Below are 12,904 nucleotides of genomic sequence, written 5' to 3'. Positions count from 1 at the left end.
TAAGCATCTTTCAAAATCCACTGTGGTGAACCGATCGCCTGGCTGTACCAATTCCAGCATCTTATTTTACTGTAAGCACATGGAATGGTCTCTGAGCGATACATGCGTTCAGTGGCCAGAGATCTAAAATAGGTCTCATATCTCCAAATAACCGGAATAGAGACCCTTCTCCTTGTCTCCCTGGTGAAACACAGAAATTGCTTCCTTCTGGAGCAATTCCTGTATCTCCCTGGAGAGGGCGCTAATGCCTTCCTTAGAAGTCATGATTGACTCTCTCACGTCTGTGAATGGGGTGGGTACACACTGAAACTGGAGTGAATAACCCAGTCGTAGCATGCTGTCCCTCCATTCCATCAACACACAATGTCTCCACCACTCCTGATAAAATCCTGTCAGGGGGCAAGCAGTCAGCTGTGGGGCAGAGGCTAGATATTCCCCATATGCCGTCTCGGCCTTCACCACCACCGAGCTGCCCAGTACAGGCAGAACGGCCCATGGGGGGTCGGAGGCAAAAGGGCTTGGAAGACCCGGCAACCAATGAATGCCCTGCTAGCATCTGCGGCCCTGCTGGCGTCTGCGGCCCTGCCGGCGTCTGTGGCCCAGCCTCCGCTCTCACATAGCTGTTCTCTGAAACCAGCATGATGCACTCTGTAGCAGTACTGGCGTTAGTAACAGAAAACGGCGGACTCACCTCTGTCTGCAATAGACAGTCCCCTTCTACGTCCGCCTTTCGCTTTGTAGCGGAGGAAGTGACAGTAAGAGAGGATGGCGTTCTCACTGCTGTCTGAGAAAGACTGTCCTCACCTACGTCCACTTGCCTCTGCAAGGAGGCAGCGATGTCAGCAGGACAGCCAAATGAGGGAGCAAAGTAATTTGAAAACTCATTCACTCTTGCTCCGCAGATTGCAACCGGCCCCTCGGAGAAATCAAGCCCGCCGTCTGTGAGACAAAGCGGCAGGCATCAATCTCTGTCAGGCCGGCTGGCTGAACATCGAAGCGAGCATCTCCCCCTCCCGTTCCCGTCCCATGGAACAAGCAGGTGGATTCATGTTATCAAGACCAACCACCATCACACTCTGGCTCGTGAGACCAGAGGGAGGGGGGGTTACATAACAACTGATCCGCCCGCCACTCTGCTGTCTCCCCAGTACGGGGAAGCGACAGAGGGCCGGCAACCGTGAAAACTCTCCCAGCCCCGTCCTGTTGTCCCGTAGGATGACCGGGTGGGTTCATGTTACTGAGACCGTCCGCTGCCACACACCGGGGAGCAGGGTGTTATGTAACAACTGGTCTGCCTGCCTCTCCGCCGTTTCTCCAGAATGGGAAAGAGGCAGAGAGCCGGCAGCCGTATGGGTGGAAGGAGCCAAAAGGGAGGTGTTACCTGCCGTGATGTTCGACAGGGACACACCCAACAGACCCAGGTTGTTAGCCACCACCGCCGACTGAGCCGCCAAGTGGAAAAATTGTATCAAAAATTTCCACTGTCTCCTTATCCCTTGGCTGTGTGGGAGTAGGCATATCGGCTCCAGCCACGATGCCTGCACACTCTCCCACATTGCAATGAAGACTGGTCTGGTGTCCGTCGCCGGACGGTACAGCCGATCAGCGCGGTGTGAGGGTTCGGGGAGTGGCAGCTGTATCCTTATATTCTCAACGGCCCTCCTAATCATGGAGGGGAAATCATGCTTCATTGATGGATAAGGCAGGGAAGCGGAGGCAAAGGAGGTAGCTTGAGTGGAGATGGAAGAGATATTGTCCTCACTGTCCTCGCTCCTCCAGGCTTAGGGAGCAAGCCGGTGGCAAGGGAATAGTGACCGGAGCAGAAGAGCAGGGCTCGGGTGAGCTGCTGCCGCATTCCGCCTCACTGTCGTCACACCGGAGCTCAGTTTTCGGGGAACACATGTAGCGTTGGAATGAGCCCAGCGCTGCCAGCGCCTCGCCATAGACAGTGACCTGCAGTTGATGCAGCCCGGCGGATCACTGATGCTGTCAGCGGCGTGGTCGGGACGGAGGCACTCGAAGTATGTCTCGTGCAGGTCCACCACGGCGATCAGGCCGGGGCAGTACTCTAGTATTGATGAACTAACAGTGGAACAAATTATTTCACTTCATTAATAATATTACAGTTACCAATCAAATAAAAGTCTGTACTTTTGTATTCAGCTCCTCTAAATGTCAGGTGGCAGCTGTATTTATTATCCATAAACTATAATAATCTTCATTCCCTGATTCATTTTAAATTCTGATTCAACTAGTGTTCGTCCTCTCACACAAATTTTGAAAAAGTTTCTTCCTCTGGTGGAAGTTTTCCCTCTACTTTGATTTTCTCCAGTAAAAGGACATTAACATTGGACATCAACGCTGTTTGGTTTCCTGATCATTCAGGACATGAAACTGACTGATCTTAGAAGAAGAGGAGGAGAAATGACTGGAGGAACTGATTACTGCTGCAGGGAGGAGACGTTAGAGTCTGGAGGTGGTAGGGATTCAGTGTCAAGAATGACATTTTGAAGGAAACACTTAAAACTGGGTTTTTTTTGTATGAAAGTAGTCAAATTTAAAGATATTGAATATGAGTACTAAAGTATTGGTATCGGCTTTTAAAAACCCCTATAAGAGGAAAGCTAATTGTAATGCTGGTGATGACAGTGGATGACAGTGTCAGCTAAAAGACTAAAATATAAATTATAAGTTAATATTTTTTAGGTTTCTTTGTCTCACCTGTACAGTGTGTCTTTCTCTTAATCTTTTGTATTTATGCACAAATAAGTGAAACCTGAATGTATAGAATAGCAGAGATAGCAAAGAAGTGGGTGTGGTTCGGCTGTAGTTTTTCAGCATTAACTTGTAATGGAAGAAAGCTGTATTTTAGATGTTTTTCAATCCCGGTTTGGCAACAATTTGAGATCGGGCAGAGTCTGCAGTAGTCCAGGGTAGTTCAGGTAGTTCAAGGTAGTTTAGGGTAGTCCAGGATAGTCCAGGGGAGTTCAGGGTAGATCAGGGTAGATCAGGGTAGATCAGGGTGGATCAGGGTAGTTCAGGTAGTTCAGGGTAGTTCAGAGTAGTCCAATGTAGTCCAGGGTAGTTCAGGGTAGTTCAGGTAGCTCAGGGTACTCCAGGGTAGTTCAGGTAGATCAGGATGGATCAGGGTAGTTCAGGGTAGTTCAGGGTAGTCCAGGTAGTCCAGGTAGTTCAGGGTAGTCCAGTGTAGTCCAGGGTAGTTCAGGGTAGTTCAGGGTGGTCCAGGGTAGTTCAGGGTATATCAGGGTAGTTGACGGTAGATCAGGGTAGGACAGGTGAGTACAGGGTAGTTGAGGGTAGTCCACAGTAGTTCAGGGTAGTACAGGGTAGTCCAGGGCAGACCAGGGTAGATCAGGGAAATTCAGGGTAAATCAGGGAAGTTTAGGGTAATTCAGGGTAGTACATGGTAGTCCTGGGTAGTCCAGGGTGGTCCTGGGTGGCCCAGGACCATTGTAAATGTAAATTGTAAATGTAAATGTTTCTATTGTAAATGTAACACCAGGCCATCCTTCCTAGCTCTAAACACCATTAACCTAAATATCTTGTTCAATGACTGGGCCCTGGGTAAGTATTATTAGTGTGCTTGCCGTAGGCAGAGCACACTCTTACTATCTTGCATACTTATTATTCTTTTTATTCTTATTCTTCTTATGGACAAAAGTTTAGGATGCATCTCCTCCTACAGTTTTTACAGTACATAGACATATTAGACATCAAAATGTGCGGCTCATTGAGGAATCGTGTGCTATTACTTTTCTAAGAGATCCATCATAAGCTCTTTGAGATATGAATGATTAAGTGGCATTTTTAGACGCAATACACACCCATTGTAAAAGGATGAGAACCTGAGAACCGTGTGGACTCAATCACAGGATCACAGAGCCAGAAATTGAAGTTTGGTTTTGTCCTTGTTTCTCTGCGGAGATCGGGAGCCTCCCACTCAGTAGCTGAAGCTAGTGTAGAATCAGATCAGTATGGATGTATTTGGACTTTTATTCTGTATATTAAAAGTCTAGTGCAGAGTTTTTAATGGCTGGCTTGATGCATTAGGGACAGACGGACCGCGCTGCGGAGATCGGGAGGTATGTCTGGTTTCTCACACACAGTAGCTGAAGCTAACTGAAGCTACGGTACACACACAGAGTATGGTGGTTTCTGCGCTTCGGCCGACGCTTAACGGAGCTTCTCACGAGCTCAGTTTTGAAGCTAGAGCGGAGCTTTTTTTATTAGCGGAAACTAGACATCCAGACGAATACGTAGGTACCAGCCATGTTATGTAACATAGCTCCAAAGTCGGCGAAGTTTTTGACAAAGGTAAATGGGCATGACTATTTTCAAACGGGTCCCTTGACCTCTCACATCAAGATATCTGAATGGCTCATTAGAACCGCAAGAGTCTTAGCTTTACAGCCATATCTGACATATGTCAGCTACATAGGGTATATGAGCTCCAGGGTACTAAAGACACAGTGTTCTGCATGCAGTGAAAAGATGTTATTCTCGCCTTTTTTTCTTTCCCTATTTCTGCACACTGTGGTACCTAAACAGTCATGGAATTGTAGAAATTGGGTATGGCTGCAAAGCTGAGACTCTTGTGAATCCAAAGAGCCCAATTGCATTCATGTGTGATTAAATATGGCCTCATAGTAACCATTTCAATGTGATGACAGCATTTTTTAAAACTTGACCTTACTGTATAAAATGACATGAAATGAAATGGTCGAGCTCATTCATGTCAGTGCTTCGACACAGCCAGCAGATGGCGACAGAGACCATGAGTTCCCCACATGGGCTTTCTGTCAGTCTCGGCACCGTCTTTGTGATGCGTTTAGGGTCCTTGGAAAGCTGGGAATTTGTAGTTTCGTTCGATACCAAACATGTTGCTGTGCAGTGATGAGAAAAGTTTCCCAGTGCCTTTGAACGCAACTGGCTCTATTTACTGAGTCTAGTCTGTCAAAATGCTAACAATTGCAATGCTGCACCGCTAAGTGAACGCCAAGTCTAAGGGCAGGGGCATTGCAAGGGCGGCAAGCACACTTAAATTTTCTTTAGAAAATTTAGCCTTTTCTAGTTAACAGAGCTATCCTGAATGGTTTCGGCCTATAGCAAATTACCTACAGCACAGCAGCTTTAAGTGATATGCCAACACATACACAAAACCTAGTCTTTATCAAAAAGATCATAGGTGTGTGCCAGTTTAGTTCTGAGGTTAAATTAAACACAGACATGATTAGTCTACTCTAGACAAGATAGACTAACTTAACTGAACGATAAACCCAAACCCAAACATTCTGTAAATATTTATTTTAGCAAGTTAACGTAGTCTAGGCTAACTAACTTGTCTTTGTGGCATCCTTCCAGATGTCTAGAGAAACTCGAGGTTGTCCATGCAGTTTCTGTGATCGTTGTCTTACAAAATCGACAAACAGCTGAGTGCTTTTTCTTTGTGCCATTCAGAAACTCCTTGTGGTTTGAAAATCCAAACCAGATTGCTGTTAATGACAGACATTGCTGGATGCTGTTGAGCATACGGCTTTGCCGACAGTAAACAGTGTGGAGTGAAGCAAGCGAGTCAAGCAACACGCAGCAGGTAGAGTCAAGTCAGGGTCAAGTCATCCTTTTTGCAAAATAATAATAATAATAATAATAATAATCATCGTTTTATTAATCATTTTAGTCCAGGGTTGCCCCAGATATTTATAGGTGAGGCGCCACCCCCCTCCTGAAATCCCGAGCGGCTTGCCTATGCCTGGTTCAGACCCATATGCGGAATGGCCGTGAAGCGTAGCCCACTTCCTTTCAGAAGGAGCTCCGCTTGCAATCTGCAGCAATAGTTTCGGCATCTAGTCTACTTTCTCTGCATGCAAATTTCACAGGGAAACACCATGGAAATACACTGTAGATGGTCATATCTGCATCATATCAACACAGAAGCACAAATATATTAAATGATCAACTTATGCAACTGATGCAAGTTTTAAATGCAAAACATTGTAGGATGATGATCTTATGTGGTTTTGAATTATTACTTGCCTTTTGAAAATTGGGTTTGTTATTGAGATGACACAAAAATAAACAAGGCTAGATGTTTACTGAAATTATGAGAAATATATATATACCGTTACCGTCCAAATCCAATTCAAAATATAGCTGCAAGCGGCGATTGCGGGGTCCAAGCACTATTTGATTAGACAGACAGATAGACAAAACATTACAGAAGGTAGAAAGACACACACAAAAACTGACATGTTGTGAAGATCGAACATGCAGTCTAACACCGGCTTTTGTGTTGGCCCGTGACTTCTGTCAAGTTAATCTTTTCATTGCAACCACATTGCTGGAGTTGTTCACAACAGCCAAACTTTCTATTATTTGACCTTGATGACTAATGACAAGTCTGGATTTGAACCCACAACCTTCCACATAGAAAGGCTGATGCTTTACCTACTGAGCCAAACACCTGTTACAGGTTTAGTGAGGAGAAACTAACTAAAGGGAGAAGTAGTGTGATACTGCAGCCTATGATTGACAAACTGACAGTGCTAATCACTTTATAGAACATTGTAGTGCTCTCCATTAACGAAAAGGTCACATGGGCCAGAAAACTGCTGCTGCACTGCTCTCTATGGGTTGAAAGGTCTGGCCACACCCCAATCAGTGATGACATTCAGGTATTTTTCCATTGACAGATGATGTCAAACACCTGCATTGAGTTTTCTGCAGTGTGTGATTTAGTGTTGATTAACTTTTCATGAAACTTCAAAATGGTCACAGTTCATCAGGGACTTGAACTCACGACCTTGTGGAGCTGAGCTTTACCACGAATGAATCAATTTACACATGGCTTTACAGACATCATCTTGACAGTCCAGACATCATTTGTCTTTAGTTTGATGAAGATTGATCAAACTATCTTGAACATATCACATTGTCAATTTATCAAACTATTTGCAGCTGCACATTTCCATCTACCGTACGCTCAGTTTTCAAGATATCATTATAATTTTTGGGCTGTTTACTAATTAAGGTATAGCGATTTTAAAAATCATGTTGTTTTTTTCCTGTAACGTACGGTTTAGGAGGACAACACTGTGGGATCACAATCAGTTCTTGCTATAAACAGAGGGGGGCGACGTCAGAATTGGGGATAGGTACCAGTGTACGAAAGATTTATCTCACTTCAGCCAACATGTTCTGAAAATTTCAGGTCTCTAGGACATGCGGCTGATTTTTAACGAATTTTGGAAGCTGTGACTTTAATATCAATGAAGATTTGGTTATTATGCAATAAGCCACGCCCACTTTCATCAATAATGACCAAATTTCATGGATCGACTTGGACATCATCCTAGAACATGTGTACAATTTTTCATAAAAATCTATGCAGTCAATTATGAGATATTAAGTTTTTGCATTTGTAGCGCCCACTAGTGGTACAGCTAAAAAAAAAATGCTGGTGTGTGCTAGTGGGTGTGTTCAAGCAACACAACTCAACATGTGTTTCAAATTTTGGCTTAATTAGATGAATGGTTAATGAGTTATGGCCAATTTAGTGTTATGGCGTGTTTCGTTAAAAGTTTATTGGTCGATAAAAGCCAAACCATTTGACCTATCAATAACCTTTATACAACTTTGAAAGATGACGGTCCCAAGATTCTCCACACCAAGTTTCATGTGAATTGGATGAACGGCCTAGGAGGAGTTGCGAAAAAAGTGTTTCTTAATTAATTCAAAATGGCGGACAATGCAATATGGTGGACATTGAAAGTGATATATGGGTTGGACTCGGCACCTTCCAAAGAATCTAGGAACACAAGAATTTTCAGTCTATGACACACGGTTCAGAAGTAATTGGCCAAAACGTAAAGTTGCTTGTTATAGCGCCACCATCTGGCCAATGTGCATGGGCTGCCTTGCCTGAGTAGTGGTGGGCCGTAGGAGCCCACCTGCCAAATATGGTTACTGTAGGACTTACGGTTACTGAGCTGCAGATACTTTTAGCGGAGAAAAAAAAAGAAAGAAAGAAAGAAAGAAAGAAAGAACAATTCCAGCAAATACAATAGGGTTCCAGCACTACGTGCTTGGACCCCTAAATATACCGTGATATACATTTTAGGCCATACTGCCCAGCCCTGTGCAGGACACACAAGCAGAGGGTAAAGCTGAGTCTGAGAGACCCTTTACGATACGATAGAACTTTGTCAGATTTCCCTGAAATGTTATGCATCATAGTAGCTCCGTTTTAAAAAAAAAGAAATACACATCATACACATTGTCAAGAAATACACATCATACATTATAGAGATAGCTAGCACTAATTATAGGCATAATCTCAATCACCACATGAGGAGCATCACATCTCCGAGGCACTTCACCCCTCCGCTAACAACTTTTCTGGCGGAAACCCTGTACTCATGATTTACATTTTTTTATTCATCATTTTAAAAAATTGGTCGTGACCTCAAGACTTGAGGTCAAGACCAAGACAAGACCAGACAAATAGGTCCAAGACCAAGAATGAGACCGAGATCAGGCCCTGGAGAGATTTACAATTACAAACCACCACTGATTTCTGTGTGTCCCCCATCCTGGACCGCCCACATTCAGCACGCCGGGACACAAATTTCACCTCGGCAGATGATGATGTGTCACTGTACCTTAAGCCAGTTGTGAATTCATAACATAATTTGATGTGACAGACGTCATAATATTCTGAATTACTTAAGTGATCTACAAGGAATAGGACCCAGATCTAGACACAGTCCAGACACCATGTCATTACCACATTGATTGTCATAGTAACGAGGCTGGTGTGCGCACGCTGGGAATCATGTGTCAACATCATGTTCATTATGTCATTGTTATGTTTTACTGGGAATATTAAAATTTCAGTCAAATCTGTTTTTTAAGGACAACTGACAGCAGTGTGTGTGTATATTTGTGTGTATATGTGTGTTAGTGTGTGTGTGTGTATTAGGGCTGGGCGATATGGTTGAAATCAATCTCACAATGATCATATGGATTTTTTTTATATCGATATATACATCACGATACAGCTCATGTCTGCAAAATCCCTTGTTAAATAATCAAATGAATGTTCATCCCATTGCACTGAATGGAAATCTTAGGTGTGACGTCAAACAAAACTGACATTTTCAAATAATATTCCTTAACATGTTTCATACCTCATTTTGTCAGAGCTTTTAAATAAAATGTGCTTGTTATCATCAGTTCAGACGGCAGAATTATGTCACAATATCCCAAAATCACAATGTCATCACCATATGATTCCACTGAAAGACCATAAACCAGAATACTGAATTATCGCCTGGTATTTGTGTGTAAATGTTTGTGTGTGTGTGTGTGTGTGTGTGTGTGTGTACCTGCAGTTCACACCAGGCCACCTCCACAGTGGTCTCGGTGTCCAGGCCTCGGTAAACCGTCTTGAAGGATCCTCGGCCGATCTCGATGTTGAACTTGAGGTAGCGTCCGTCCGGCGACGAGGCCACCGCCTGCGTCTCCTCCTCATCCCGCTCGTCCTCCTCCTCCTCCTGCTCCCTCCGCCGCACCAGCACCTCCGTCTTACTGCCAGAGTCTGACACCTCCTCCTCCTCCTCCGAGCTGCCGTCCCGATTGGCCGGAGGCTGTGGCGGTTCTAGTTGGTTACCAGTCGGCGGGTCGTCCTGTGAGGTTGTCACATTAACAGGAGGAGGAGAGCTCCAAGTATCAGGAGGAAGAGGAGGAAGAGAACAGCTACTGGTATCAGTATGATGAAGAGAAGGAGGAGGAGGAAGAGGAGGATGAAGAAGAAGAGAGCTCCCTGTATCAGGAGAAGGAATAGGAAGAGAAGAGCTGCTGGTATCAGTATGAGGAAGAGGAGGAGGAGGAGGAGAAGAAGGAGGAGCAGAGCTGGTGTTTTCCTGGGGTGATACCAGGACCGGACGCTCAGCTCTCTCCTCCTCGTCCTGCTCTCTCCTCCTCCTCTCCTTCTCCTCTTCCTCCAGTCTCTTCTTGGTTTTGTCCAAAATGTCGTCAGTCGACCAGGACAGCATTCTGTTCAGAGTACCCGCCTCCTCCTCTTCCTCCTCCTCTTCCTCGCTGTAAGCTCGTGGTTGTGGGTCCGAGTCGGCCCGGTCAGCTGTGTGTCGCTGGTTCGAGCTTCTCCTCCTGGACCCGCTGGGATCGAACCCGCGACCCGAGGAGAGTTTGGCAAAACCCAAGCCGGCCAGGCGAACGTCTGCCTGGCACATGGGTGGAAATCTACACCCTAGAATAATAATTTACACTTTACATTTTGGCATTTAGCGAGCATCCTGACTCATCTGGAATATCCCCAATTTCTGGCCAGTAGAAAAGTCAACGTTTGTGAACCCTGATCTTTTAGGCTGGTTAGCAGTTTGTTCATGTGATTTCAAACGTATTTCAGCCTTTCTTCTATTCTAAAATAAAAAAAATACTATTACATTAGCCTACATAATATTTTATTACACTTGATTAGATTAAATTAGCTTATAGGTTAGGTTAAACTATCACCATCCATGAAGCAACTAAATGCAAGTGTATTCCTGTCTAAGACGGATCAATAAATCAGGTTGAATGGAGGAGAAAAACAACACAAACCCGCACGAGCGACTTTCCCTGCCTTCCGGTTCCAATTAAACCAGTAGAACCACAATAAAACCAGTTGAAACAGCCAGAACAACCAGAAAGAGCTGCTGAAACGCAGACAGAAGCAGCAGGGAGTTGAATCAGAGAGGAGAGCAGTGTTTAAAGGCACAGACGAGTGTTTTTAAGGCCACAAGTCTTTTTCTAACATTACCGATAATCATATCGATAAAAGTAGGCTAAAGCAGATCGATGCACCCGGCGGCCGGAGAAATGATCCAAGCGTCGCTCCAGAAGAGAGAAACTATCCAGCTTTTAAAAATGACACAAGGAAAAAAAAAAAATAGTATTCTTCTGTCTGTCTTCTGTTTGTTAAAGGAAGTAGGAATAAAGTCAAGTTGTTTTTAATATTCCTGTCCGTTGGTTTTCAAACTGAACTGCGGAACGTCCTCGCGCTGTCAGTCTGTCTCTATCAGCAGAGAGCAGGCGGCACGAGCGCCAATCCCCGCCCACCCCGGTACCTTTAATGTCGCTTAACCTTGAGAGAGAGAGAGAGAGAGAGAGAGAGAGAGAGAGAGAGAGAGAGAAGGGCGGGGGGGAGTATAATTGGCTATGGCTGTAAATATAGTGTAGATGACACTGTAAATGATATGATGTACTTTACTGTTTTGTTGAATTTAATTTAATTTAATTTAACTGAATTCAGAGAGAGATTACCTCAGAAATAATATTTAACTGCTACACTATTCATAACTCATTTTTAATTTTTTAACTTAAGTTGTGTGTTGTGAACACAGTGCCATGAACGTTTTTATTAAATCTCTTTTGCATCTGTTTAGTTTAACTAACGCCTTCATTACTGCTGGGATTCAAACACTGTAAATGTTATGGAATTTATGTGTGTATGTGTGGACCAAGACAGCGATCCAGGAGACAGTATAAGGAACATTGAGTGTGCTTTGCATGCCCATTCAGACTCTGCTACTGGTAACCTGCTGCAAGAGAAGAGACTTGAGCTCAGTTCCCTTATGCAAGAGAGGGTGAAGGGAGCCCTTGTCAGGTCACGCTTCATAAAATTGAAGGGTATGGATGCCCTGAGCGCTTTCTTTTTTAACTTAGAGAAAACTGCGGCAAAGAGGAAGCAAATGACGTGTCTTAAGCTTCCTAATGGCAGAGTGACAACAGATCCAGTTGAGATGAGGAGCTGTGCTGTGGATTTTTATACTGCCCTCCTCGGGGCAGAATAATGCAATACTGAGTGTGTTGCTCCTTGAGGGGCTTCCACAGCTGAGCTCTGATGAGAAAGCTGTCTTGGATCGCGACCTTAGTCTGGAGGAGCTGACTACAGCTGTTGGTCAGATGGCCTCAGGACGGGCGCCAGGGATTGATGGATTATCTGCTGGTTTTTACAAGGTTTTCTGGGGCAGTATTGGACCTGATTTACACGAGGTACTGAAGGAGTGCTTCAATGGAGGAGAACTGCCTGTCTCATATCAGAGGGCAGTTCTTTCTTTGCTGCCTAAAAAAGGAGACTTGGCCCTCTTAAAGAACTGGAGGCCAGTGGCCCTCTTATGTACTGACTATAAGGTGCTTTCCAGAGCACTATCCAACAGGCTAAGAGACTATCTAGAAATTCTTGTGCACATGGACCAAACATATTGTGGACAACCTTTTTTTTATTCAGGATGTATTGGATATGTGTGGTTTCCATAAATTGGATGCTGGTATTCTATCTCTAGATCAAGAGAAAGCTTTTGACACAGTGGACCATGGTTTTCTGTTTTGAACTCTTAGGGCTTTTGGTTTTGGGGAAGGTTTTTTGTCCTGGCTGGGGTTGTTGTCCAGTGGGGCTAAGTGTATAGTGAAGATGGGGGGAGGACTGAGCCGGCCAATCCCTATACTGAGGGGGATAAGGCAAGGTTGTCCAATTTCTGGTCAACTTTATAGTCTCACCATCAAGCCCCTGCTGTGCAGGTTGAGAAGCCGGCTCACTGGGCTTTCTTTACCTGGGTCACATCATCCCTTAATAGTTTCAGCATACACAGATGATGTTAACATCAGGCAGCCCAGTCTGCCTGGAGGTCTCCAGTGGGGGACAAGAGGGCTAAAAGTTTTAGGGGTCTACTTAGGCACAGAAGAGTTTCAGAAACAAAATTCGGAGGGTGTGATGGAGAAGATGTGTGCTAAGTTGTCTAAATGGAAATGGTTGCTACCCCAGTTGTCATATAGGGTCCGGGTTTGGTCAGGACAACATTGGATACGTGCCCCTGCCTTATAC

General features: G+C 44.6%; 1 protein-coding gene across 1 annotated transcript in view; it reads right to left on the bottom strand.

Annotated features, from left to right (window-relative positions):
- The window catches only part of wnk4b (WNK lysine deficient protein kinase 4b), a 48,179-nt gene extending 37,133 nt beyond the window's left edge, over window positions 1-11,046 (bottom strand). Inside the window, exon 1 of the mRNA XM_078284552.1 lies at window positions 9,405-11,046. Coding sequence (XP_078140678.1) covers window positions 9,405-10,271 — 867 coding nt within the window. The 5' untranslated portion in view covers window positions 10,272-11,046. The remainder of the gene's footprint in view (window positions 1-9,404) is intronic.
- Window positions 11,047-12,904: the final 1,858 nt, after the last annotated feature.

Source organism: Centroberyx gerrardi, chromosome 7, assembly GCF_048128805.1.
Source record: "Centroberyx gerrardi isolate f3 chromosome 7, fCenGer3.hap1.cur.20231027, whole genome shotgun sequence".
Taxonomy (NCBI): domain Eukaryota; kingdom Metazoa; phylum Chordata; class Actinopteri; order Beryciformes; family Berycidae; genus Centroberyx; species Centroberyx gerrardi.
Note: the sequence above shows the minus strand (reverse complement) of the source record. Positions and strands in the feature narration are given on the sequence as shown.